This window comes from Chionomys nivalis, chromosome 6, assembly GCF_950005125.1.
Source record: "Chionomys nivalis chromosome 6, mChiNiv1.1, whole genome shotgun sequence".
NCBI classification, from domain to species: Eukaryota; Metazoa; Chordata; class Mammalia; order Rodentia; family Cricetidae; genus Chionomys; species Chionomys nivalis.
The window spans coordinates 99306054-99333316 of record NC_080091.1 but is presented as its reverse complement, the minus strand read 5'-3'; the positions used below and the strand labels follow the sequence as shown (position 1 = coordinate 99333316).

At 44.6% G+C, this 27263-nt stretch overlaps 1 protein-coding gene across 3 annotated transcripts in view; it reads right to left on the bottom strand.

Annotated features, from left to right (window-relative positions):
- Gak (cyclin G associated kinase) overlaps positions 1-27263 on the bottom strand; it is a 52802-nt gene that overhangs the window by 1529 nt on the left and 24010 nt on the right. For 2 of the 3 annotated variants that reach the window (XM_057771181.1, XM_057771183.1), the window contains 13 exons: positions 26387-26509; positions 24616-24749; positions 21170-21364; positions 20620-20737; positions 20100-20179; positions 14667-14860; positions 13446-13592; positions 12315-12713; positions 11703-11873; positions 10518-10640; positions 8056-8172; positions 1020-1232; positions 560-705 (listed from right to left, as the gene is read on the bottom strand). In XM_057771181.1, coding sequence (XP_057627164.1) covers positions 560-705; positions 1020-1232; positions 8056-8172; positions 10518-10640; positions 11703-11873; positions 12315-12713; positions 13446-13592; positions 14667-14860; positions 20100-20179; positions 20620-20737; positions 21170-21364; positions 24616-24749; positions 26387-26509 — 2160 coding nt within the window. The remainder of the gene's footprint in view (positions 1-559; positions 706-1019; positions 1233-8055; positions 8173-10517; positions 10641-11702; positions 11874-12314; positions 12714-13445; positions 13593-14666; positions 14861-20099; positions 20180-20619; positions 20738-21169; positions 21365-24615; positions 24750-26386; positions 26510-27263) is intronic. The other variant, XM_057771182.1, reaches the window with a different exon arrangement.

Here is a 27263-nt window from a genome sequence, read left to right as displayed (position 1 = left end):
TCGCTGTCCTTAAAAGCCAAATAAGCAGGGTGGTGGTGTGCATGCCTTTAATCCCAACACTTGGGAGGCAGAGGCAGGAAGATCTCTATGAGTTTGTGGCCAGCCTGGTCTACAGAATGAGTTCCTGGACAGTCAGAGCTGTTACACAGAGAAACCCTGTTTTGAAAAAACAAAAAACAAAAAAACAAACAAAAACCAAACCAAACCAAAAACAAACAAACAAAACACCCAAAACCACAAAACGAAAGTCAAATAAACCTTGGTTTGGATGGGTACAGGTCCGAGCTATGCCCTCTTGCCAGCTCAAGGCCAAGGTCAAACATGACCAGAGGACTGGAAGTCCTGTGTGGTGCTTGCTTCCCTCACTGATCCCAGTACCATGAGTAGCACCACGAAATGCACATATCAAGTACATATCAGACTGCCCAGGAGTGTGGCTACACATGTCACACTCCTATATGCCCTACTCCAGGGGTCTCCAGGTGCTAGGTTCACACACGGTGAGTCTGACTGGAGACAGTGAACTTCACAGTGTGGTCTGGTCCCTGGGGGTACCCACCTTCAACTTTAATGGGTCTGTGTCTCTGGCTAGGTCCTGTTTCCGCATCTCAGCCATGGTCTTTGGCCCCTTCTTGTCAGATTTGGAGAAACCTTGATTAGGCAGCAGATCTTCAAAATCATTTTCTGAGACTTTTGGCTTTTGGGCTAGGAAAAAAAAATAGACATTTTTATAGACATTCTGTCTGCTTTTACCTTTCTCCTTGAGTATGAGCTGTCCTGATACCTGGACAGAAAAGAAGAAAAACATGGCTTCAAGGTCACTGGTTAAAGGCCAGTGAGAATTAGGAGAAGGGCTAGGTCTGAAGACACTAGCACATAAATCCAAATCTGCTTTCTTGGGGCAGTCTCAGTGAGCAATATAAACACAACTGTCTTAGCTGGCTCTGAGGGAGAAACAGAATGTCTACTCACAAACCTGTAGGTAGTCGTCTAAATCACCAGACAGACACAGGACTTACCAAAGCTGGGCACACGGACACCCCTCTCCTCTCGAGCTCCGATCACACTGAAGTGAGACCTTAGCTGTTCAGAGGCTCTGGGGGCTGGCTTGGCCTGGGGGGTCCATGAGGTTCCTGGGGCTGTGGGACGACTTGTCTTCCAGGAGCTGCTGCTTTTGGGAATGGAGGCTGATGTGGTAGCAAAGGCCCCTGTAGGAAGTCCAGCAGGCAGGCCTGAGGAGACACCACAGGACATTTGTAATTCACTTAGCCAAATGGTGAGTTGCTTCTTCTGTGGCTGAGGATACTGAGTTGCTGGGACAAACTGCTGTCCCTTAGTTGATCTGCTCTACTCAACAAGTAGATAACCCTGAGTAACTAGGGATATACACGTGTGTTGCTCAAACATTTCTGGATACTCTACATGCACACCCACAGAAGCTTGATATCCCTATGTGTTGAATGTTCTATGGAGCTGTCCCATTGTGTGGACACTTCCTCAGAAAGATTCTCAAATGTGTGGCTGATTTTTTAACTTTCTGTCAAATAACTGAACTCAGAGAAGTCGCTAGACTCATGCCAAGTCTAGAGCACCTTCAAAGAATGTCCCCAGCTGTGAAGTTCCTCTGTGAAGGTTGCTGTTACTTGTCAGTATCTAATATCACCCAGGAGATGACCCCTGGGCATGTCTGTGGGGGATTATCTCCCCACACTGCCCCTGACAGGGTTTCTCTGTGTACTCCTAGCTGTCTTGGAAGACTCTCAATTGATGGGTGTTGCGGGAGATCCTTCCGCTCCTCCAGCCAATAGCCGCTGAGATACCAGCCCATTGGGGCGTGGTCTCTCTCTTTAAAAAAGTGGTCACTTCCCTCCTCGCTCTCTCTTACTTCCTGCTCCGCTTCCGGCGACTAGACTCCCTTCCTGATTGCACAGAGGGCTGTTGCCTGGGACGGTGATCTGTAAGTTTTTTCCCCTTTAAATAAATAACCATTATATTAATCGTAATTCCAAACTAGCGTGGGATTGTTTGGATGTGTGAAAATCCATCTTAATTGTGAGCTCATTCCGTGGGCAGGGGATCCTGGGCTGCATGGAACAGAAAAGGTAAGCTAAGTATTAGCGTGCATGCATTCATCTTTCTCTGTTTTCTGACTGACTGTAAATGTGATCAGCTGATTCAAACTCTTGCAGCCTTTTTATTGCCAAAGAATATTTCACAGTATGAAAGAGACTGTTGTTTGTTTAACCTTCTTCCATACAAGAACATTTATTCAGAGTTTATTTCCTTGGCTATTACCAACAGCTCTTCTCTGAACACTTGTTTGATTTTTTTTTTTTTTGTAGAAATAAAAGCCCATTTCTTTGGGATAAACACTGGGGTCCTATGGTGTCTGCATGTTTACTTCTGTAAGAAACAGACCAAGAGTAGCTGTATCATTTCACATCCTTACAAGTGTGTATATATACTATAAACCCAGTTTCTATGATCTGTGCATGGTTGCTGCCTAAAACTTCTGGCAGCTGATGACTCAACACTGTCTCATGTATTTATCGGTGTGCCAGAATTACTGCTGATGGAACCTTCCTCCCTCTTCTCATTTCTCCACCAGATTACCTTTTGTTTTTCCATTAGTTATATATTCTATATAAGAGTCCTTTGTCAAATAGTTTTTGAAATGTTTTCTTTCCACATTTTGCTTGTCTTTCCACAGTTGAAGGTCTCAGACCTGTGCTGTCTTTTGCTAGTAGAGCCGCTCTGCCTTATATTCCATCTGCAACGGGCTGAGGCTCAGTATATAGCCGAGGCTCCTTTTCTTGCCTGTACGAGTCCAGTGATTCTAGTTCTATCTGTAAAACCTTTCACACACCTTTGTCTTCCCTGGGTGTATACCTAGGTTCCCTCTTCCATGCATTGGTGCCTAGCCTTTTGCCAACACCAGTCTTGGTTTCTGTGGCCAGACAGTGTACCTCAAAGCCAGGGTGGGGCTTCTATACTACTCTCAACTTCAACAAACCCCAAGCATTCTTGTCTATCTGCTTTTTCAAATAAATGGCAGCAGTGGCTTACCAGAGGCCGAGGGCGTATACAGCAGGTGACAACTAGTGTTCAGTGGGTCAACTCACTAGATGAATGACTCTCTGATGGGGAGCCCTGCTTGACTGTAAATGACCAGCTGTTTCTGTCTATAACTTATCTCGTGTGCTGCCACATTCCTCCTAATAACAGCTATGGGTGTTTTCCCACTGCTTGTGCGTCTATCTCATGTATCTATTACATTTATTGGAAACATATAGCTGTGAATGGTCAGGAATATGACTTCTGTTTAAACTGTATAATTTTGATGAATAGAAATACTAAGATATTTTTCATTATTCAGACTGACATAGGAATGTAATAGTATTCTTAGTCACAAAGATAGTTAATTTTAGACTTCAGAACAAATCCAAAACAGACTAGCTGCCCCTGCAGAGAATACACAAGGATGAATTCCCAGGTGTTTATTGCTTATTCAAGGTCAGAAACTGAAGTAACTTTAGTAGAAAGCAATGGGCTTTCTGAGCATACTCTCAGCCTCAGTTTATGTTATAGGACTCAGGGGTCAGACAACTAATTGCTATTGTTAAGTCCTGAATTTCAGTGTCATTTTCTGTCTGGGATCCCTAAGTGCTAAGTGCAAGGCCAAGTGTTTCTCACTGGCCAGTCAATGTGACTTCCCCAGCCTGAGAAAGCCGTGTGACTTATCTTGTGTTACGAGACTGGGTCAGGCCCTGAAAATGTAACACAGTTGTGCAGGGTTTGGCCGTGGAGAGAGAAGCTGCTGTGTAGAGCAATGAGGAGCCTATGCAGAGCTTATTAGGGAGCTATATAGAGCTATGTAGAGGTGCAAGAGAGATTTTGAGAGAATTTTTTCAAGATGAAGACAAAGAGGGGGTTACTACCAGAAAGCATGTGCTTATTTCCCTTTTAGATAGATAAGTTCAGTTCTCACTGCATTCGTGGATTTTTTTTTTTGTTATTGTTGTTGCATACCTTGGTGCTGACTGGAGGATGGCCCCCAGTTAGCAATACTAGTCTATCTGCTTTCCCAAATTAATGTGACAATGAACTTGGCTAGTCTACAAAAATCTCTGCTGTGAGGCCGGGCGGTGGTGGCGCACGCCTTTAATCCCAGCACTTGGGAGGCAGAGGCAGGTGAATCTCTGTGAGTTCGAGACCAGCCTGGTCTACAAGAGCTAGTTCCAGGACAGGCTCCAAAACCACAGAGAAACCCTGTCTCAAAAAAAAAAAAAAAAAAAAAAAGAAAAAAAAAAATCTCTGCTGTGATTTTGGTAGAAAGAACATTAGATGTACAGACCAATTAATACAAGGCAAAGGGGCATCTTTGGTGAGCCAAGCTTGTAATCTACAAACATTTGGTATCTCTCTGTCCATCTCAACTGCCATGTTTTTACTGCAGTTCCACCACACTGGCACTGTTTCTTTCCGTTGATATTTAAAGGCTCTTGTGTTGCTGTTTTGAGACTCAGTCTCATGTAGTCAAAGTTTGAACTCCAACCCCAACTTCCTGAGTGCTGGGATTACAGCTATAAATAAGCCTCTATCTCTGCCTGGTCTAAAGCTTTACAAAAAAATCAACTATACATAGTGTTGTATGGTTATATAATTTTGGTCTCCTTGAGCTGTCCTAGTAAATCTAACAGCAACAGACTACTGTTTGGTGATCTTAGGTATTGTGAACTTTGAACTTAAAGTTCTAAGCCTTGTAAATTTCCCTTGATCTGACAAGCAATTATGCTACCTGCAAACAGGAAAAATTTAATTTTTTTCCTTCTATCATATGTAATTTCTACTTCTTGCCTCAGGTTGGTAGCTGGGTCTCTCAATAAGTAGAATATTATGGGGGTATCTGTGCTGCTCCTGGGTTCAGGAGTCCTTCATAGTATGTCATATCTGATACAATTTGTGTGCCTGCTCTGAAGATACTCTCATCATTTGATGCTGGTTTTTGTTTTGTTTTGTTTTGTTTTTTTGAGACTGGGTCTTTCTGTGTAATGACTTGGCTGTTCTGGAACTCACTCTAGACCAGGCTGTCCTTGAACTCACAGAGATCTGCCCGCCTCTGCCTCCTGAGTGCTGGGATTAAAGGTGTGATGTGGGATTCTCCTCTGAATACTGTGAATATGTTTTATTACCATTGGTTAATAAAGCTGCTTTGGTGTATGGCAGGGCAGACTAGAGCTAGGCGGCAGGGGTGGGGTGGGGTGGGGTGTGAAGGTGGGAGGGGTGGGGGTAACTAAACTGAATGCAGGGAGAAAGAAGGCAGAGTCAGGGAGATGTCATGTAGCTGCTAAAGGAGAAAGACGCTGGAACCTTACTGGTGGGCCACAGCCTCGTGGTGATACATAGATTAATAGAAATGGGTTAATTTAAGATGTAAAAGCTAGACAGAAATACACCTGAGCCACTGATCAACAGTGTTGTAATTAATGTAGTTTGTGTGTGATAATTTGGTTCTGAGAGGCTGGAAAACTAAAGTGCAGTCTCCATTTACAAAAGTGCATCACCACCACTTGGTTGCTGCTGGGTTTTAACAATCATCTTATCAGAAGCACTGGTAAGAGCATGTCGTTGTTCTTCCGCTGATAAACATGGTAGATGCTACTCTCTGACTCTGGAAAGGCAGATTAGATTGGTGCTCCCTGAATATGCCCCACTTAGTGGTAATTGCTGCCCTTTAATCCTCTGAAAAATTCTGTGCCCTAATGTTGTAAGGGTCCATGTCTGTCTTGAGGGGAGTGGCCTGAGGCTTTCTTTCCTGGACTGTCTAATTTGGCATATGCGCTTTGGAAAGGCAGTTTCCTCTCTTCTGAGCTTTCTAGAAGATTATGTGGAACTGGTCATATAAACATTTGGTAAAATTCTCCAGTGAACTCATTGGAGGCTGGGGAGTTCCCTTTTCTGAGAAATTTATTATGAATTCATTCTTCATAGTGACAAACTACTCAAATGCCCTGCTTCATGCTTGGAGTTTGGTAGTGGCTACCTGTGAGATATCTCCATATCTGGATGCTGCCAGTTTCCCTCCTAGCACTTGACTTTATTCTCTCACCACCTTCTAGATCCCTATAGACCCTGACATTCCTGACACTGATGGCTGGTGCTATAGTTCCTTTTTGGTCAGTCTCAATAAATTTTTTTACTGCTACTTTCAAAGAAGCAACATTTTGTTTCATTGATTCTTTCATTGTTGAGCAAGAATCTCAAGTAGTTCAGGCTAGCCTTCAACTCACTTATGCAACCAAAGACAACCTTATACTTCTCCTGCCTCTACTTCCAAGTGTTGGAATTATAAGTGTACCACCACTACACTTGATTTGGTACTAGAGTTTAAAATCAAGGTCTTGTACACCCTAGGCATGCATTTTATTAAGTGACATAAATTCCCAGTCCCTGTTTCATTTATTAAAAACATTTTTTCCTTTTTCCAGATTGCTATAGATTTTGATCTTCTTTTTCAAACCCCTTGAGCTGTCATTTGTCATGATGACATATTCCATCTTTTCTTTCTTTTCTTTTTTCCCCCCCAAGAAAGGGTTTCTCTTTGTAGTCCTGCAACTCTCTCTATAGACCAGGATGGTCTCAAATTCACAGATCCACCTGCTCCTGCCTCCCAAGTACTGGTTCATCTTTTCTAGAGCATATAACCTACACACTCTAGCACCCCCAGCTGTTATGTGCCAGGTCCCTCTAAGATGCAAGGTATTCCCCTTAGTGCAGTGAACACGGCTATTTCCTGGGCCTCCCTGCTGACACACGTGCTATTTAAAGCACCGTTTTCCTTTGTATTCTTACCATAACTGATTTTCTGAAGGCCAGAATACACTGTGATTTCAATTCTTTTATCCTGTTGGAGGAACCTGCACTCTGTGCTACCAAGTATGGCCTAGGACAGTCAAGCAGCCATTGTGATGCATGGTATATATTGCATTTTCATTTGTGACTTGGGCTTGCTGAGTTTTCAGCCTGGTTTCCTTTAAGGCTGCTGTTTTCCCAGGGTGTAAAAGAGCTGAGGGCTAGTTCTGTCCAGGACCAGACAGGTCTCCTTACCTTTCAGAAGGCAAACACTTTTCCTAAGATGCCTGCAGCTCTACCCCGTGTTTAGACCCATCAACCCCAAATCCACATAGGGAGAGGAAAAACAAAGATATCAGGCAGAAACTCCTAGAAGATCCAAGAAATATAGTACAATTTGAAAAAAAAAAAATGGAGACCATTAAGAAAAAAAAATAGCACAAAGGATGTTAACAGCATGATTAAGAGAAGAACTCCCCATTCAACCTAAGAACAAAGTGAAGTCAGAGAGGAGGAGAAGGGGTGGACAAGGGCCCACCCAGAACATCAGTTTTGGAAAAAACGAGTCACAGGATAAGGAGCTAGAAATGAGGATGTCAGGTGCCCAGTGTGGTGCTACAGCTGAGCTATGGCCAGTCATGCTTCAGTGAGTGACATCACTACTACCTGAGACAGGTGCCAGAGCAAGCAAGTGACCTGCCAACAAGCATCCTGACAATATCCTCAACCCGAAACCCTACATGTCCCACCTATATAGCTTAGTGTACTTCCCGTCTCAGAAGCTATGAAGAATAGGTACTGACCAAGGAGCCGAGGAGTCCTAGGGAGATTCACCTGAGATGGTATCTGTGCAATTCAGCTTGTGAAGACAGGAGACACAAATGTGAGTCAGCCCCAAGACAGGCATGGATGCTGCAAGGAGTGACTGACCCTTATCAAGTGCATGCTGATGCTACACCAGTACTCGGCAGAGCCACATCAACTCCTAGACTGTCCTTACTTCCTGGACACACTATAACCCTGGAGTCAGCTGGTGCACTCACTGCATGGCCATGAGGATCATTAGTTCTAGCAACTCCCATTTTTAGTCTTTCAGTCAGTGGTCATTCAGAATGGAAGCAGACACAAGCTCCCAGGGTCCCTGGACACAGTAGTAGAAGGTGAAAATGAGCCTCTTGGCACATAGGGTTGGCCCCTCATTACCTTGGAGGCTAGAGCTGAGATCACTGAGATCAGCAAATGGGTCTAGGCTCTGAGACTTGGTTTGGCTGGGGTGGTGACCTGGTGGGGCTGGGTGACCTCCAGAAGAGAAGAGGGGACCTAGAAAAAGGATTAAGGCCATTAGAATTGCACAGTATAGAATGAATGACAGTGTTCCAAAGTCTCTGATCCTCCCTTTCGGTAACAAAGGCCACACTCAAGGTTTGGTAATTCTTTAAGGACAGTGAGCAGAATACACAGGCACACCTGGCAGAGTGGCTAGCACCAGCATCCATATTGTTCCTCATGGAAATCACTGAACATTTGGTACCAAGAACCAGAAAACGTCCTCATTGTTTTGACTTCATAGCACTACTTTTTATAATATATCTAAAATGTGACTTCCTTTATGATACAATAATGTAAATTTGAGACTAGTCTGAGCATAACATCTTGAAATAATTATTGTATAACTACTCAAAATATTATCTAGTCATTAAAAATGATGGCTATGGAGATGGACAGATGGCTTGGAGGTTGAAAGCGCTTGTTGAGTAAAGATACATGGATAAAAGGGTATACTGTATAACTCACTGTGGCACACTACAGCTTCCATGACATGACTTTTTTTTTTTTTTAATCTTAAATTTTAATTTTGGAGGAGTTGCAAGGGCAGAGGGCAGATATGCAGATACGGAGAGGTGAATGGGATCGAGATGCATGATGTGAAAGACAATAAATAAATAAATCATGAGGATCCAAGTTCAGATCCCAGCACCCATAAAAAAATAATCCTTAAAAGAATGAGAGTTATCTATAAAGTACAGGCAGATATCTATTGATTTCGAGGCCAGTCTGGTCTAGTGAGTTCCTGGACAGCCAGAGCTACACAGTAAGATCCTGTCTCAAAATAAAACAAAACTATTGTGGCTCAGCAGGTTTTTACTTGCTATGTAAGCCTGATGACCTGAGACTGATCCCTGTGAAAAAGCTGGATATAGATATATGCATCTGTAATCCTGGCACTTGGTGACATGGGAAGTAGAGTCAGGAGAATTGCTTAGAAGTTTGCAAGCCAGTATGTGCAGCAGAAATGAGAGACCCTGCCTCAACAAGGTGGAAAGAAATGATTCCAAAAAGTTGTTCTCTGACCACCAAATGTGTGCCATGGCATGCACACGTGCTATACAGCAGGTGTAAATCCACACTCACATACAAATACATGCATATAATAATTAAAAAAAATATGAGCTGGCTAGATGGCATAGTTGGTATAGGCATTTGCTGCCAAGCCTAATATCGTGAGTTCAATCACTAATACATTACAATCCCTGGGGCCTGGATAGTAAAAGCAGAGAATGGAGTTACCCAAGTTGACTTCTGATCTCTGCATACCTGCCATGATAGGCACACTGTCCCCTGCATCCCCCTAAAAATAAACACCATGTAGAAGCCTTTTTAAAAATTAAATTTAAAATTTTTTTTAAAAATTCCCAATGTAAAAAGGGAGTAATAAAGAACATGAAATAATCCTGTATAAAACAAAAACAAAAATACCCCACAACCAAAAGTATACGAAGTAATAGTCAACCCCATCTGTAATAAAGAAATGCAAACTGAAAGCACCTACAGGGGCTAACAAGTGGCTCAGCAAGTGAAGAGACTTATTGCCAATCCCAATGACTCGCATTTGATCCCTGGAATTCAAATGACAGGAGAGACCTGAGCCCCACAGATTGTCCTGGGATTTCTACAACAGCATTCTGACACACGTGCCAACTCATACACACATTAAAATAAAATGTACAACTTTTAAAAGATGCTTACTAAACTAGAAAAATGTTTTAAATTTATAATATAACTCTGATGAGAAACAAAAAGATAGAAATTCTTGTTCCTGAGCAAATAAACTGAGGAAATAGTATTCAGAGGGGAATGTGTGTCAAAGACTTTGCAAACAGAACTATTGGATCAGAATGTGTCAGCAAGGTAGAACTGTAGGTGCACAGAAAAATCAGATGGATATTCACAAATATGAACTACTCCTTGTAATCCATGTTACCAACAGGGCATATGCCAGTAGCCATGCCACACGTGACAGTCTTTCTAAGGGTCCTTCAGAGAACACAGAAAAACATGAAGGTAAAGCATGGGCAAACAAACAGGGCAATCAATTACACACAAGCACGGAATTATGTTCCAAAACGTATTTGCCTTCATGAAAAAGGAACAACATGGAAGAATGGGAGGACCAGACATGACTGTACTCAACAAAGTATGAAGCAATTATCGAGTGTCTGTGTTCCCATCGAACAAACAACAGAGAACTCTGTGGTCACCACACATTGGGCTGACAGGAAGGCAAGCAAGCCCTCTTCATCCTCTTCTCAAAAGGGCATGTGGAGACTCCATGGCCACAGTAACCATCTTGAGAGCCCAGCTAACAGTGGGGCCCATGGTCATACCTTCTGGTACTGGCATGGAGGCCGGACCGGGCATAGCAGTCTCAGTCCAGGCATCCCATCCTCCTAGCAGATCTGGGTGGCTTGATGAAGCTATCACCTTGTTGGGCTCTGCTTTGAGATCCCCTGGAAGGAGCCAGAGAAAAGCAAGGTTTGGTGTATGTGCCATCTCTCTTCACATGATGCTTGGCAACCTCTCTTATCCCCAGACACAAGCAGAAGGCAACCTGTTGGTTCAGCAAACAACTCAGGGGAACAGTATAGCTAGGCAGCTGAGGCCATGCCTTGCTCAGACACCTGGTAGCTGGTACTCTGAACTCAAAGGATTGGTGCGCAGAACTGGCTGGGCTAGATAGTCCTGAGGATGTAGCAGATAAGCCACTAGGCTGATCAGGCAACATCCTCACAGGGCAGTGATAACAACACTTGTATACTGCCTTTCTGAAAGGGCACTCAGAGCCTTTCTACCTTTCTCTAAACCTACCATACATAGCCCATGATGAGCGAGGGGCTCACAACCATGTTCAAAAAGTCCCTGAAATCTGGAACTAGTCCTTGTGCCCTCTGCTTGTTAAGCATCCACCCCAGCATGGCACAGTCATATGTCATACTTTCTACCACAAGGCATTCAGGGCAGTCAGTTGTCCTCTGGAACATACCCTAGTAGACCATCGACTCTGTTAGGAAAAAGAACTAAGCTTTCTCTTCAAGATTTGGCTAGACTGACAGCCTGGCCTCTCCTTTCCCAGACCCCAACTTCTGTCTAAATGGGCCACGCCTGCTGCTCCAACACACACACACACCAGCCTTTATACGTCTTGTTGCCTATTCCTAAAGTCACAGCCACAATTCCAGAGTCAGGGAAATGCCCACTAGGAAGACCCGTAAACAGCGGTGGAACATGTCCCAGATTTGAAGAGACAGCTTAAATTTGAAGACACAGTTTAAAGAGATGAGAAAAAGACACCGATGTTTCCTGTCAGGCTTTGAGACGCCCTCGACTTTGGGAAAGTCACCAAGGGGTATGTTAGCCCCATTGCACTACAGCTGCAGTAGACAGAAGGCCCTGTTGCCCACTAATCTATCCCTGAGCACTATCCCCAGGGGCCTGTAGGAAGTAGGAGTTCCTAGGCCCTTCCAAGCACAAGCCAGTGGCTTCTATGTAATAGTCATCATGGCCATACTCACCTAGGTGCAGGAAGGTAGTGCTGGAGGATGGGGGCGGGGCACTGTGGGTGGATGGGAAGGCAGTTGAGGAAGCTACAGAGTCAGGATTGAGAAATTCTCCAAAAAGATCAGGCTTGGAGCAGGGCTTGGCATCTGAGTTGGACGACAGTAGGAGCTGGTCAAATGGGTCCACTAGGAAACAGAGGGAGGGCAGGGACAAGGATTATACCTTAGCCTGTCTCCTAGGAGCCTGCTCTCAGGTCTCTACTTTCCTCAACATATGCACTCAGACCATTCAGCAGCCCACCTGGGGATACATGGCCCCCTCCCTAATGCCCCACAGCTTAGGATTCTCCCATGGACACAGCATCACCCCTGAAGCCAAAGCAGGCAATCTTGGCTTATGAGTAGGAACTGATGTAGCCACGAGCAATTTCTCCAGAAGGCAGTTTCCTTCCTCTAGATGTCAATATAACAGTGAAGATCCTTTTTCTACACGGCAGGAATGGTTAACCCTGATTCATTACTAGGAAACCAATTTTATGCATAACTGAAATGTACACCAGTGTCCTAGTAGGGTGTTCTGTACCCCAAGAAGAGAAACTGGGCTTGCCAGAAGCAGAGGAGCCTCACCACCAAGCAGGTCACCAGGAGTTCCCATTTGAGCAGCATCAGATGGCTCAAGAAGGCAGCTCAACAGGTCAGTGTTGCTGGAGGGGACCCTGCAAGTCTGTAAGGGAGCAGCAGGTCCTGAGTCACCCTCAGAGTGCAGGCCCAGGAGATCCACACCCTCTTCCTGCAGCGCAGGCTCCTGTTGGGCAGCAGGCATGCCCACATCAAATATTAAGTCTTGCTGTCTGGTCCCAGCTGCCAGCCTTGGTGTGTCTTCTCCAGACCCTGGCTCCCTCTCTTCACTGGGAAATGGAGGCTCTTCTTCATCTGACATTTCACTTCCATCTCTGTCTGCAATCAGGACAGACTGACTCTCCTTAGGAGAGGTATTGCCTGCACCAATCTCTGGTTCTTTTTCATCTGTGGAAAGAAAACCATCGGTTGATTGACTCACATGCTGGGGTAGCTGTAAGAGAGCAGAAAAAGCTGACATAACCAGAAGCCTCAGTAGGGCCCAGGTTGCAACCACACAGCCAATACCAGGATCTTCATGCCCACCCCCGTGGCCAACCTTGGGCCTCAGAGCACATATCTTGAGGCTTAAAATTCACAGACCACCCACCCTGGAACCACAATACTGGCTTCTATCCAACAGCAAAGAAGCCAAGGTTCTAGGATTTTTCTTCCAGTTCCCCCCTGAGCCCAACTTCAAACAGGTCCACCTGCTAGCCTCTCCATCTCTATGGATAGCCTTGGTAAATCACAACCTAGCAGGGGACATACCATAGCACTTCTTAGGGGAAGTGTCATTTGCTGAGTGAGTGGCAGTGGTACACCTGGGATATGTCCAGGAGGTGAATGGTCAAGGTGAAGATCCTAGGTATTTAGTTGTAATAACTAGGCTATGAGATATGAGGAAGGGACTAAGAAGCTCAGCAGAAACTAGAGGCAGTAAAACATAATGAAACTCCCAGATGGAGATGCGATCAACCACCATGGTTCAGTTTATCCTTCTACTGAGGCCCCTTCTCTGCTTCTTAAGAACCTCTGAGTCTGCTAATAAGACTTGTTAGTGGTGACAAGTGAGTTCAGGGGCATTGGACAGACTGGTCCCCAAGGAAGGATGAAGGATTAGCTGTGCCCTATGCCTACCCTGCCAATCCAGCGTGTGAAGAAAGTGGTTGGTGTCCGTGCTGCTGCTCTGCGGTGAGTCCGACTCTGTGATCTCAGCCTCCGGAGACCCTGCCTCAGCGTCATACTGAGCTGTGGAGCCCGGCTGCCGGGGTAGCTCTGGCTTCCCTGCCAGGAAAAGGCTGGCATCAGGCTACCTGTGCCAGGCACAACACTGGGCTAGGTACAGCCAGGGCAACAGGGCAGGTAGGCCATAGGGACACCCGTACCAGTTCCTTGAAAACAAGGTCTGGCTGCAGGCAGATTCCCACCATCCTTCTATTCAGATGCTGTGTCACATCCATGAGCACACACAGCATACTCACAGAACATACACACACACACACACACACACATACAAACATATACAAACATATATATTCCTTTTAAGAATACTTAGTTGTCTGCAGATTAAAAATACAAAATGTACAAACCCAGATGATAAAGAAGCTGCAGGCAGCAAGTCAAGCCCAGTCTGTCTACTTTTTGTAGAAACTGGGCTGACATAAACAGAGGAGACACCTATGTTGAGTGGAGAGTCATGCCGAAAGCCGCGGGTCTTAAGCTGTCCCACTCTCAATGGAGCATTTACATTGTCATGCCCACAGAATATGACCTGAGTCAGCTTATGGTGCGAACTTAACTCTGGAGGGAATCCTTCCAGTCACAGTTCCTGGCTCATGTACCGAGAGAGCAACAGCATCTCACTCTACAGCAGTGTTTCTCAACCTTCCTAAAGCTGTGACCATTTAATACAGTTCCTCAAGTCGTGGTAACCCCTAGTCATAAAATGATTTTTGTCGCTACTTCGTAACTGGAATTTTGCTACTGCTATGAATTGTAATGTGAACATTTCTGGAGACAGATGTTTGCTGGAGGAGTCACGACTGACAGGTTGAGAACAACTGCTCTAGAGTTTGTTTTCGCAGAGCAAGAGAATAGACTTCCCTGCTGGGCCCATGTCAGGCCCAGGTATTTCCTGTGGCTAATGAGCCCACGAAAGGCCTCAGGATCACAGTGTTATGTGTCACCTTTCTTGGTAGCATAGCTGCACCTTAGGAAACAATGAGTTTCTGCTACCTCCAGTAGCACCTAGGAAAGCACAGATCAGGAAGTGGTGCCCAAATCAGGGGGAAAGGTACCTGTTCCTGTAAATCTTTCCTAGAAGTCTAAGTACACTGAGAGAGTCAGGGCATAGCTTACCAAACTTAGACAGGATGTCCTGCTGCTCTTCCCTGCTTGAAAAGAGAATCTTGGGGTTCAGGCCCCTCAGGCTTGTATTCTCCCAAGGTGGAGCTTCTCGGCTGGGCCTGTCTCTTGATTCCACCTCCACCTCCAGATTTACCTGGAACAGATCTGGGTACTTCTCCTGAATGTCACAAGCGTCCAGGTCATACCTACAGATACCGAGAGGGAGTGTGTGAGTAGTGGCCAGGGTGTTTCAGAAGTCCTTCAGCATCCGCAGAAAGGATAACAGACCGCTGGTGAGGCAGTGGACACAGGACACAAGGCACTCAGAGCAGGGCTGATGTACTCAGGACCACTCCCCAGGTCCCGTAGCATCAGGGCAGGGTTTCCCTGACTGTTAATGTGAAAGACTAATAAGCTAGATTTCTGCGTTCTCCAAGTCTACGGGAGGCTAAGTGCTCAGAGAGACTACAGGACAGCTGCCATGATTCCTACATCCAAGAAGACAGGGAAGCAAGTTCCACAAAGCAGACCCATAGCCCTGACCAGAGGCCCAAGGTCTCACTCCTGACCCCTAAGCAGACACATACTACAGATATCTGAATGGTTCAAATCAGGTACTCTGAAATCTTAAATAGATTTTTACAAAAATATGTGCACCTTGGCAAAAATCCCAAATAGATAATCATAAATCCAGGACTTCAGGGATTCAGTTATTAGAAATAGGAGGAAGACTTGCTGACGATCCAGGGAGGCAGCTAGGGCTGTGAGAAGAGCAACAGGCAGGAGGCTGGGAGGTCACAGGGTCTTCAGACATCACAGCAGCATGGGGAGCAGAGGATGAGCCAGGCCACCCTGTAGGCAGCAACCTTAATCATTTTACAAACTGTCCCGACATGGTAGCTCCACACTGCTCTAAGAAATCCTACATTTTGAACATCCCAGAGTCACAAACATACCCTGGTTTTCACATTTGCCACATAATATCTCTGTACGTTAAAGTAAATTTTGTACCTATCAACAACACCATTGCCAACAAAATTTAAGAAACACACAGCAGTGGTGACCCATTTTCAGGGGTGTCCTGGGTGCCAAGGGAGGCCATGTATTCCTGGTCCCAAGGGCTTCTCTGAATCTGTGACTGTAGTTATCTATACTACTGTGCAAGGAAAGCTGGGGAGGTGGGGAGGAAAGAGTGGTGACCTGGGTGGCAAAGCAATGGTTCATTTTGTTTCTTACTATTATAAAATAAGCATGCAGGTGAGCCTGTGAAGTTTAAGACCCCCAGTTTATGCTTCCTGCCTGGGATGCAGCCCTCTGCATATTAGAGAGCACAGGCAGAGCAAGGTGGCTTGGCTCTGTGACAGGGGTTTTCCCTCCAATTGTGTCTTTCAGCTGGGACATAACTCAGTAACTACATGGGGCTAGGCAGAAACAGCTTACATGTAGGTGATGGCTACCGGGAGGAAAGGCTGAACTTGCCATCAATGAGGATGGAGGGACATGGCAGGAGAACCCACGTATTCTATGTACTTGGCAGGCTCAGCCTCTAAGACAGGTCGATGACAGTTCTGGGCACAGCTTATTTCTAACTTATTTGCCCAACTGACCTTGAGACTGCCCAGTCTAGCCAGCAGGGCAGTGAGGGCACAATGAGGGTGTGTGAGCAGGGGCTAGGAGCTGGGCTTTAAGACACAGCTCACAGACCCTGGAAGGTGGATACCAGTATGTCTAGGCCCCAATGAGAAGTGAAGGGTATTTTCACACATGTAGTACATTGTAAACAATATTCTGACTTGTGTCGTGACTATAGTATGATGCACTGAAACTCACCTGGGACCCTCACTCAAACACAGGACAACTCAGAGACTGACCCACTCAAGCGGATCTGATGGTCTTGCTTGCAATTCTTTTCTACAGCTACAGTTTAGCTGCTCTGAAGAGCAATCTGCTGCACTTATATGTAGTTTCTCTTGTCAACACCCTTGCTTACTGCAGGCTTATGTACTCAAAACATACTTCTGTGTTTGGAAGCTCCCCCAAACTCAAACAACAGTACCATACACTGGATACTTCAAACAAGAGAAATCAAGTTTGTTTTTCATTTTTTTCCCTAGATACTGAAGTTTGAGAAACTCAAGTCACTGTATTAAAGATCTATATAATGATTTATTTACTTGTTCTGCTGGCCAAAAAAAAGACATGACAGTAAATGTAGTTTAACCATTCTGTTAATGGGTGCCCACAAATACATGAATGGTCTGCCGTTGCCCTCACTCCTTTCATCACACCACACCGCTTCCTCTCAAAAGCATCACACCGCACCGTGGTCCACACCAGCTGTTGCTGACAGTGACTAGATCTTTAGCCTGTGTTTCTGAGGTAGCGGCCATTCTACCACTTTTAGCCTTTTTAGTCATCATTGCATGTATATTTCTAAAACACGGCTCTTGTAAACTATACACATTTGAGGTCTCTTCTTAGTTGTTTGTTTAAACATGATAGCATCATCTTTCATGTGGCATATTTTGTACATGTGGAATCAGAGTGACACACTGGGGATAGGTTTGCTTATTTTCTGTCCATTTCCTCTGGTTCTGTTTCATTTCTCCACTCTGATCTTACCTAGATTAATCATATCTGTGTTCCATCTTTCCTCTCCTCTATTTTTATTAAGCTCTTTACTGCTTTCTGTGGAATCATAACATACTTCCTTTGTCTACAATTAGCACATTGCTGACTTCCAGGCCTCAGAGGCTAATGAGGAAACATTTCATTGGTTATCTCTCCTGACTCTTTGGTGCTGCTGTCATGTATTTTACTACAAACAAATCTTTTTTTTTTTTTTTTTTTTTTTTTTTGAGGCAGGGTCTCTCTATACAGTCCTGCCTATCCTAGAACTGGCTAAGTAGATCAGGCTAGCCTTGAATCCACCTGCTTCTGCCTCCTGAATGCTGGAACTAAATGTGTGGGCCAACATAGCCAGTTCCAAACAAATCTTAAAGCCCATGATAATGCATGATTTTTTATGGTAGTCAATACACAATTTTACCTACTAAAGGTAAAATTTTCCCAATTTTCCTCATATCTTATAACTCGTTTCAGGCTTGTTTTCAGTTTGTCTGTCTGCCCTTTGGTAATAAACTATTCCTATTTCCCTGAACACATCTGCTAAGCTAATCACACCATCCAAGGGCACTTTCCCTAGATACAGAATTCTCATACTTTCTTTCATCACTCCTAAGATGTTACTGCACCTACTTCTGGCCTCTAGTTCTTCAGTTCACTAACAGATGTTGGTCAGCCTGGTCACCATGACAATCATGACATCTGCCCACCATGTGCTTGTTATTGTCTAGCTGTTATCAATTTTACTATGCTCTGAGACAGGGGTTTCTCTTGCTCTTAGAAAACCCTGTATAATGCAAAGACCTGACACCCCACGAGCTTACATGTCTACTGCTCTCCTAGGAGCTGAATCTGTTCTTCTCCTCTGACTTCAGATTTTCAGGTCCAGCCTTCCTTCATCTCCCCTATGCTCAGTCTCAAGAATTTATTCTTTACAATTCACTGTGCCTGCTTTGCTGCCAGCACATTTCTCAAATTCTTCATGTCAGTTTTGTTTTCAGTTCTAGAATTCACATCTGTCTTGTGTCCATGTTCCTGGTCTGCTAAAATCTTCTTTCCTCTCTGATTTCTATTCTTTATTATGTTTTAATGTATTTATTTTGTATGGGTGTGTATGTGTACATGCACACAAGTCAGCCTGAATTAGGTCAGAGGACAACTTGCAGGAGCTGGTTCTCTCCTTCCACCATTTGGGCCCCTGGAATTAAACTCAAGTCATCAGGCTTGGTGGCAAGTACCTTTACTTTGCTGGTACTCCCCTTGATTTCCTGAATAGGTTGTCTTGAAACATTTTCTGCTGCTGTAATACTATCAAGACTGATTTAGAGAATAAAAGCTTATGCTTTTCATGGTTCTGAAGGCTCAGAGGTCTGAGACTGGTGGCTGCATCTAGTGAGGGGTCCTAGATGGCACTGGTCAGACAGAGTGTCCTAGCCCAGTCCTCTTCCTCTTATAAAAAGCTAATGGACAGGTCCCTACCTTCATGGCCTCATTTAATCTTAATAGCCGCCCAAAAGCCAGACTCCCACACATCATAGTTAGATGAAGTTTTAATCCTCTTAATAATTATAAATGGAGATTAAATTCCAGCATGAATATTTGTGGAGACATTCAAACCATATCAGTATTAGTCAGAACTATTAAAAGTTCCTGCTCATTAACTCTAATACCTAAATCATATAATCTTTCATCTACATTTTCTTTAGTCATTTGGTCTTAAAAAATAATTAACCAGGCCTCCACGGTGGCTGAAAATTACAGAAACTACTGTTTGCAAGAAAGAGTGAGGCACCTGTAATTCCAGCACTTTTAAGACTGAGGCAGGAGGATCAACACGAGCTCCAGGCTTGCCTGGGCTACATAGTTGGTATGAGCCTAAGCTTCAGAGTAAGAGACCTTTGCCTCAAACAAATTAAGAGTGAAGTATCAATATCAAAGAGACAAATGCAAGAGATTAGCAAACACACACACACACACAATCAATCAATCAATCTCTGAAGTTGTGACCTGTCAATCAATCAATCAATCAATCAATCAATCAATCAATCAATCTCTGAAGTTGTGACCTGTGGTAGGCCTGGTCTAGTGCTTCCCTTGAAGAACACAGCATGGCTGTGGCATTGCCCTTGGAAATCCTCTGCTCGCTCCTGGACTACTCATTTCCTTTCTGCTCAGGGCTGGTAAGTGTGCTCAATGGAGAAGAGAGTCCACTAGCAAGACCCATACACCTGAATCTGAAAATACATTCTGATGCTTACAGGCTACACCAACAACCTTGAACTGGTGAGTGATGCCAGCTGCTCACCACAAGCTAGAACCTAGTATATACAACAGCATCCTGCAAGCCCTCTATCAGCCTACAGGGGTATTACTCAGCAGAATTTGTGCATACATTTGTCTGTAAAAGCAGACCAAGCTTCTAGAAGGTAGGACCAGCATGTTACCTCCAAACTTAGTACCCAGCAGAGTCCTGTGCACAGAACAAAGAATCGAAATGTGGAATAAATTTTGCCACTCATTGGTTATGCCACATCAAGACTTAACTAGCTAAACTCTAAAAAGAGATGCATAGGGTCAGTCCAAAGGTATCAGGGTACAAAGTGGAAGCCACTAGGCCCTTTGTAAAGTGTGAGGGGCAGAACACACAAGCAAGCAAGGGCCTATGTCCACTTTTGCAGTCAGCATCATGTGGCAGGTCTTTCACCTGCTAGCCCTTTTTTTTTTTTTTCTTTTTTGGGACTGACCCATACGCATGTGTTCAGCTAGTAGTTCTGGGTACCTGTCCCTCTCCAACAGCAGCACAGTGCAACACCAACATACTTTGCAAATTTCACAGTGGTTGCATTTCGAGGCACGAACCCAGTGTGGAACTGGATCTGGAACATTTTCATGGACGCCATCTACAAGAAGACCAGCACAGGAGACCCATTGAGAGTGCATACTAATCCCGGATCAGAGTTCTTCCCCAAGAACACAAGCTGCTAGATGGGGCACACACAACTTAAAGCACAGGACAGATAGGATAACACTATCTGGAGGCTGGTACTCTCGGCCAAATGCTTGGTGAGAGTGGAGAAGATGCCTGCATAAGGGTCAGAGCAGCTTGGGTTGAGGCAGGAGAGGCACCAAAGCTAAGCACAACAGCTCTTCATCAAGACTATAGCCTATGCTCATGGGGGAAATTCTTGACCTTTCAGGGTAAAATCCCGTTTGACCCATGCCACACAAAGAGCATTGAGGACTGGCCCAAATACTTACGGAACAATGCCTTACAGCTCACTGGATAGTAAGGTCAATCAGGAGGCCAAAACACACAGTAAGCAGCTCTAGCAACACTTACCTTGGCCTGCAGTCTCCCTCCTAAAGTAGACCTGGCATGGTAAATGATGATGAGCACATCCCCTTGAACTGTTATGCCCAGGGGGATAACAGCCCTGCCATCCTCAATTTTAAATTCCCTGGAACACATTAAGGCTTACGTAAGCTAAAATAAATAAACAGACAAATAAATAAATAAAACAAGAGTTCTAAGATTTTACCCAACACTTGAATCCACACTTTCTCTAGCTGTTTGTATAGGTTGCTAGCAGAACAGTTATTCCAAGAAATTACTCTGTTTGCTTTTCAAGGCAGGGTTTGTCTATGTATCCCTAGCTATTCTGGCACTTGCCCTGCAGACCAGGCTAGTCTTGAACTCAGAGATCCACTTGCCTCTGCCTCCTAAGCATAAAAAGTCACTCTTGCACATACATCCCTCTCCTCCACCCTTAGCCCAACATGCAGTCATTTGTACCCAGCACATGTCAACCAGAACACATGACAGTTTCTACTTCAAGTCTGCAAGAGGACACAAAACATCAAGGGGTGAGTCACCCCAAATCTGTACTCACTTCATCCTGTCGTATTCCTGGGATGTGGTGGTTATGCGTTCCTCCCCAACATAGACCTCACAGAATGGTCGGCAGCCATTCCTCTGCTTGCTGAACAATGGCACAGGGGTCATGACAACAGATTTCACCAGCATTGGCTTGCTATGGGGTGTGATGGGCTCCTCTGCCACCATGTCACATACATATTCAATATACCTAAGGCAGACATGCACTTGTCACTCAAGTATGTGATGTATCCTCAGGGGACAGGACAAACACATCAGTCATTTTTCCTTCTCAAAGTATTTAATGCCATAAATCTCCCTTTGAAGGCTTTAGTTGCTCTTCAAAAATTTGTTACTATATTTTGAAAGTATTTTAAATCCCTTGAGGTTTTTTTACCTTCCTTTTTTACCCATGAGTTGTTTAGAAGTTTTATTTTGAAATATTAAACCTTAGGGCCCAAGAACGTATTTTTGTATGTATAATTTCAATTTTTTTTTTTTTTTTTTTTTTAATTTAGGAGCTGGAGAGAGGACTAAGCAGTTAAGAGTACTTGCTGCTCTTCAGAGGACCTTAGCTGAATTCTCAATACCCATATCAGGCAGCTCACAATGACCTTTATTTTCAGTTCCAGAGGAATTTGAACACACACACACACACACACACACACACACACACACACACTTAATGGCTCAAAATGAGGTTGCTTTAATGTTCCACATGTGTTTGAAAGAAATGTTATCTTTGTATTTATGGTGAAACATTCTACAGCAGTCAGCTGGTGTTAGGAAGTCACTGATACTGTATGTATTTATTCTATTGACTACGGAGAGAAGAATAATAGTAGTCAATCTTAAAAATTTTTTATTTTAAAATTAATTTATTTTATTTTATGTGTGTCAGTGCTTGTCTGCATGTCTACTGATCTACTCACCACTTGCACATCTGGTACCCTGGAGGCCAGAAGAGGGTGCTAGATTCCCTGGGACTAGAGCTATATACAGTTTTTGAGTCATCATGTGGGCCCTGAGAATTGAACCCAGGTCTTCTCTGCAAGAATACCCAAGTGCTCTTAACCACTTAGCCATTTCTTCAACTTTACCATACTATACATTTTAATTAAGACAAAGACCACAAAGATCAGACTGGCCTCAAATTTCTTACATAATTGAAGCTGGTTTTGAACTTCTTATCTTCTTGCCTCTAACTGCTTCCAAGTACTGGGATTACAGATATGTGCCTCTATGATCAGTTTTGTTGTTGTTTTTGTTTTTTTGGAGGTAGAGGTTTGCTACGCAGTCCAGGCTGGCCTTGACTCCTGGTCCTCCTGGTCCTAACTTCCCAGTCTGAGATGACAAGTATATACCACCATGCTCAGCTTGAATCTATTTTGTCTACTGACGATAGAGCTTTTCTGACTTTTTTTTTTGGGGGGGGGTGTTTCTATGGTTTACTCCTCTAAGAGCCTGAGATTCTCACACTACTGCGGTGCAGCTCTACTAATGTGAATATCCACACCCCTCCTCCCCCCGCCACCTTGTCTGCTTTCCTTGCAGGGTCTTTGGTAGACTCATCAGCTATTTTAAATTTCCTTATGAATTCCAAAGTGCTCTTTGGTTCTGTTTATTTCCCTAAGAAAGGACTAGACACTGTATATGCTTTCCGGAGACCGTGAAGAACAGCCATCCAGGAAGGGACACTCTGTCACAATGCCCCAAGGCTTTACTCATGCCTACTACAGTATTCTGGGTCTTCCCATGTGGTATCCAGCCAAATACGTCTTGACAACAAATGCAGCATCTCTTCAGTGCTCTTTACATCTGAAGCAAGTTGACGGCATTTGGGCCCCAGTTTACAAGGGGTTTGTTTGTAAAGGGCATCGATGTGAAGTTGTACCAATCACTATTAGGACAAGAGTGGAGGCCACAGGGTTCCTGGTGGAGTCTCGGAGACACTGTCTTGTTTTATGTTCTACTCACCCTCAGCAGCTTTGCTGCCCACATCTCTGACCCAGCAGGCCCCAATGTGTGGGAAATAGAAGCACAAAAGACTAAGAGCTGAACATGCTAAAATCCTTCTAGCCACCCCTAACAGAGGCTAGGAAAGGGACAGAGATGTACAGTCACTCTTCTTATATGGCCTGAGGAACACACTGCAGTCATGATGACCAACCCACCAGGCAGTGAGCACCTACTAATCCTACTGTCAAAGTGTAGGGTCCCTTACTGGCCTGGAGCTTTGCCTCACACAGCATCCATGTTGGCTTTCTGTGTTATGCTCCACCCATCCTCACAGCTCTGCAGCTCATATCAAAGCCCACTCTCCTTCTCAGTGAGAAGGCTGATCCACGTCCTTCCAAGTACTCATTAGACAAGAGGACAGCCGGGCAGGGGTGGCACACGCCTTTAATTCCAGCACTCGGGAGGCAGAGACAGGTGGATCTCTGTGAGTTCGAAGCCAGCCTGGTATTCAGAGCAAGTTCCAGGACAGGCTCCAAAGCTACACAGAAACCTTGTTTCAGAGGACATTTATGATGGGCAGTGTCTCTCTAGACCTAGACTTCCAAATGTGACTCTTGTTCTAGGGGAATGGTGAATACTAAACAAGAGTGGACAGAGCAAATGAAGTAGTTCCATAGAGAATGAACAAGGTGGCAAAGCCAGGCACAGCCTCAATAATTTGCTTTTTAACCAGACATGACAACTCATGTCTATAATTTCAGCATGAGGGCAGCTAAGACAGGACACTGGTGCAAGTTTGAGACTAGTCTGGCCTATATAGCAAGTTCTAAGTCAGGCTGAGCTTTACAGTGGGTCCCTATGTTAAAAATAACAAAAAGATTCTCAGAAAATTAGGAAATAACCTTCTTCAAGACCCAGCAATACTACTTTTGGGTATATATCCAAAGGAATGCTCAATCGTGCCACAAGGACATGTGCTCAACTATGTTCATAGCAGCATTGTTTGTCATAGCCAGAACCTGGAAACAACCTACATCGCAGGTGAATGAAAAACCTACTTTATGTCAACAGGAATGTCTGAGTGAGCCTTATATACATTTTTGTTACCTCAGAACAAGCGGGGTAACATTTCATATTTGAAAGTTTAAAGGTTCACAGTATATTCCCAAATAACCTTCCGAGTCCACACAAGGCTGGATCCCACAGAAAACATGGCCGCACCAAGTTCACACATTTATTGGAAAACCTGGTACGCAGGCACTCAACAGGAGGCTGCCATCACAAGTCAGAAGCCTTCACACCTTAAGAGTTCCAGCTGAAAGTCAACTGTGGTCTACACTTGCTGCATACCTGTGGGCACAGGTCTGGGGGCTGAGCTAGAAGCCACAGTAATACTAATTTGGCCTGGAACAAACTAAAGTACCTGACCTTAGGTCCAACACAGTGAAGGCAGCATCACAAAAGCTGTAGGCATCACTGTCCCCAGCAAGAATCACCTGGTACCTTTTGTGGGACGGCCATATGCCTGGTGGGCAGCGCTTCATGCTGAACATGTACACGGCAGCCTCTGCAGTGCTGAAGAGACGGCAGAAGCACAGGAATGCGCAAACTGCCACAGCAGAGGCAGCTCTCCCATCCTAGAAGGGAGAAAGAAATAAATTTCCTTTACACATAGGCCCTGTATAAAAAAGATAAGGGCCCACAGCAGTTCCTATAAACCTCCCAACTGTCTATGGGCCTAAGAGAAGGACCTCATGCTGGGCTTGTTTAGGAACATGTAATATGCTTGGTGCAGTGAGATTTCAGAGCCCAGAAGATAACAGTCAGTAACAAAGTACACAGGCTGGCCTCCCGCTCAGGTTGGCCTGCTGGCTTCATCATGTTTAATTCCTTCCCAAGACCTCTCATCAATGTCTTTATCTTCATTTGTTACTGAGAACTGGACCCAGGTCCTCCTGCATGCTAGGGAAATGCTATATCACTTATTTTGAGACAGGGTCTTGTTAGTTGTTTAGGCTGGCCTTTACCTTGTGATCCTTCTGCCTCAGCTTCCCAAGTGGCTGAGATTACATACAGGTCAGTATTACCAGGTTCATCTTACCACTGTTCTTGTAATATTTATTAACAGTTTAGCAGATGTGATGTTACATGCCTTTAATTCCAGAACTTGGGAGGTAGAGAGGTGGATCTCTGTGAGTTAGAGGCCAGCCTTGTTGGGGAATATTATTTCCAGCTGTGTGACTTTTGTTTACACCGCATTTGTTTAACTCTATGAAGCTATGTTGCTGTGCCTGTCTAAAACACCCGATGGGCTAAGAAAGAGATGAACAGTCAATAACGAGGCAGAAGCAAGGAAGGACAGGTGGGGCCAGTAGGCCAAGTGTATAAAAGAGAAAACAAGGAGGTGAACGGGGAGCAAGAGAACAAGGAGAGGAGGACATTAGGGGCCAACCACCCAGCTACACAGCAAGCCACGGAGAAAGAAGAAAGGTATACAGAAATAGAGAAAGATAAAAGCCCAGAGGCAAAAGGTAGTCAGGATAATATAAGTTAAGAAAAGCTGGCAAGAAACAAGCCAGCTAAGGCTGGGCTGGCTTACAAGTAATAAGCCTCCGATTGTGTGTTTATTTGGGAGTGGTATGGTGAACCCCTTAAAAAGCCAAAAAGCGAGAAGTAAAACATCCCACAACACAGTCTGGTCTACATAGTGAGTTAAACCAGAACACAGTTGCAGTAAAGCAGGGCTGAGCCCTAAGTGTGCTTCCTGTTGGGTGTCACACTGCATGGAGGTGTCCCAATTTTTCTCCCTCACTCTGTGGTTAGGGAAACCTGAGGTAAAAACTCATTTATTGGGGCTGGAGAGATGGCTCAGTGGTTAAGAGCATTGCCTGCTCTTCCAAAGGTCTTGAGTTCAATTCCTGGCAACTACATGGTGGCTCACAATCATCTGTAATGAGGTCTGGTGCCCTCTTCTGGCCTTCAGGCATACACAAAGACAGAATATTGTATGCATAACAAATAAATATTAAAAAAAAAAAAACTCATTTATCTCAAGAAGCATACCCCTCTCCCAGAGGAGTGGCTTATTGCTGCTCAAATCACCATAAAGGGCCCTTATGAGTGCTTCTTACCCCACAGGAGCAGAAAACACCAGGGAGTCTGTGTCCATCAAGCCCACAGCTGTAAGTATAGAGGTCTTTCTCTGATCAATGTTCCCCATATCACCCAGAGCCAGTGTTGCTTTGGTTTTCTGTAAGTAGCCAGCACAACTCACCATGCAGTGCACAACACAGACGTTCCTGTGGTCTTCCCGGAGCCAGGTATGCATGTTTCTGCATAGAGTATACAAACCGTGGAGATGTGGTGCCCGTCTGGCTGCCCAGCCACACTCAGAGACCTGTGGGGGAAAAAGTTCACTCAGCTGAGTTTCTGTACCAGCCCCAAAAAACCTGGCTGGCATCTCCACATGGTTACCATGTTCCTGCCTACAAGATAGTCCCTTGTGTGTATGTGTGTATGTGTGTGTGTGTGTATGTGTGTGTGTGTGTGTGTGTGAGTGTGTTTGTTTGAGACAGGATTTCTCTGTATAGCCCAGGCAGTCCTGGAACTTGCTCTGTAGACCAGGTTGGCCTTAAACTCAGAGATCTGCCTGCTTCTGCCTCCTGAGTGCTGGGATTAAAGGTATGCACCACCACCACCGCCCAGCAACACTGTCCTTTTTTAAATAACTTATTTTTTTAACCAGTATGTGTGTGTGTGTCCATGTATGTACATAAACAAAAGTGCCCAGAACATATGTACATGGAGGTTAGAGGGCAACTAATAAGAGCTGATTTTCTGGTCCAAGAGACTGAACTTTGTTGTCAGACTTGACAGCAGTCACCTTTATCTCCTGAACCATCTCACTGGTCCCCCAGAATTGTCTTTTTGAATGACTTAATAAATATGGTGGCCTCTGTCTCTGAGCATCTTTCTCATCTGGGGTTCTCATGTGACATCTCTCTTGGCTATGAGTGACCTATTCCACAAGATTCATTCACTGGTACTGCAAAAAGAGCTACCTTTTCCTGTGCTTTGGGGTCAGATTATGTATGTGAAGTCTCGTGTTCAATGTCACCAAGTAGATTATATGACTGAACAGTCCTGGAACC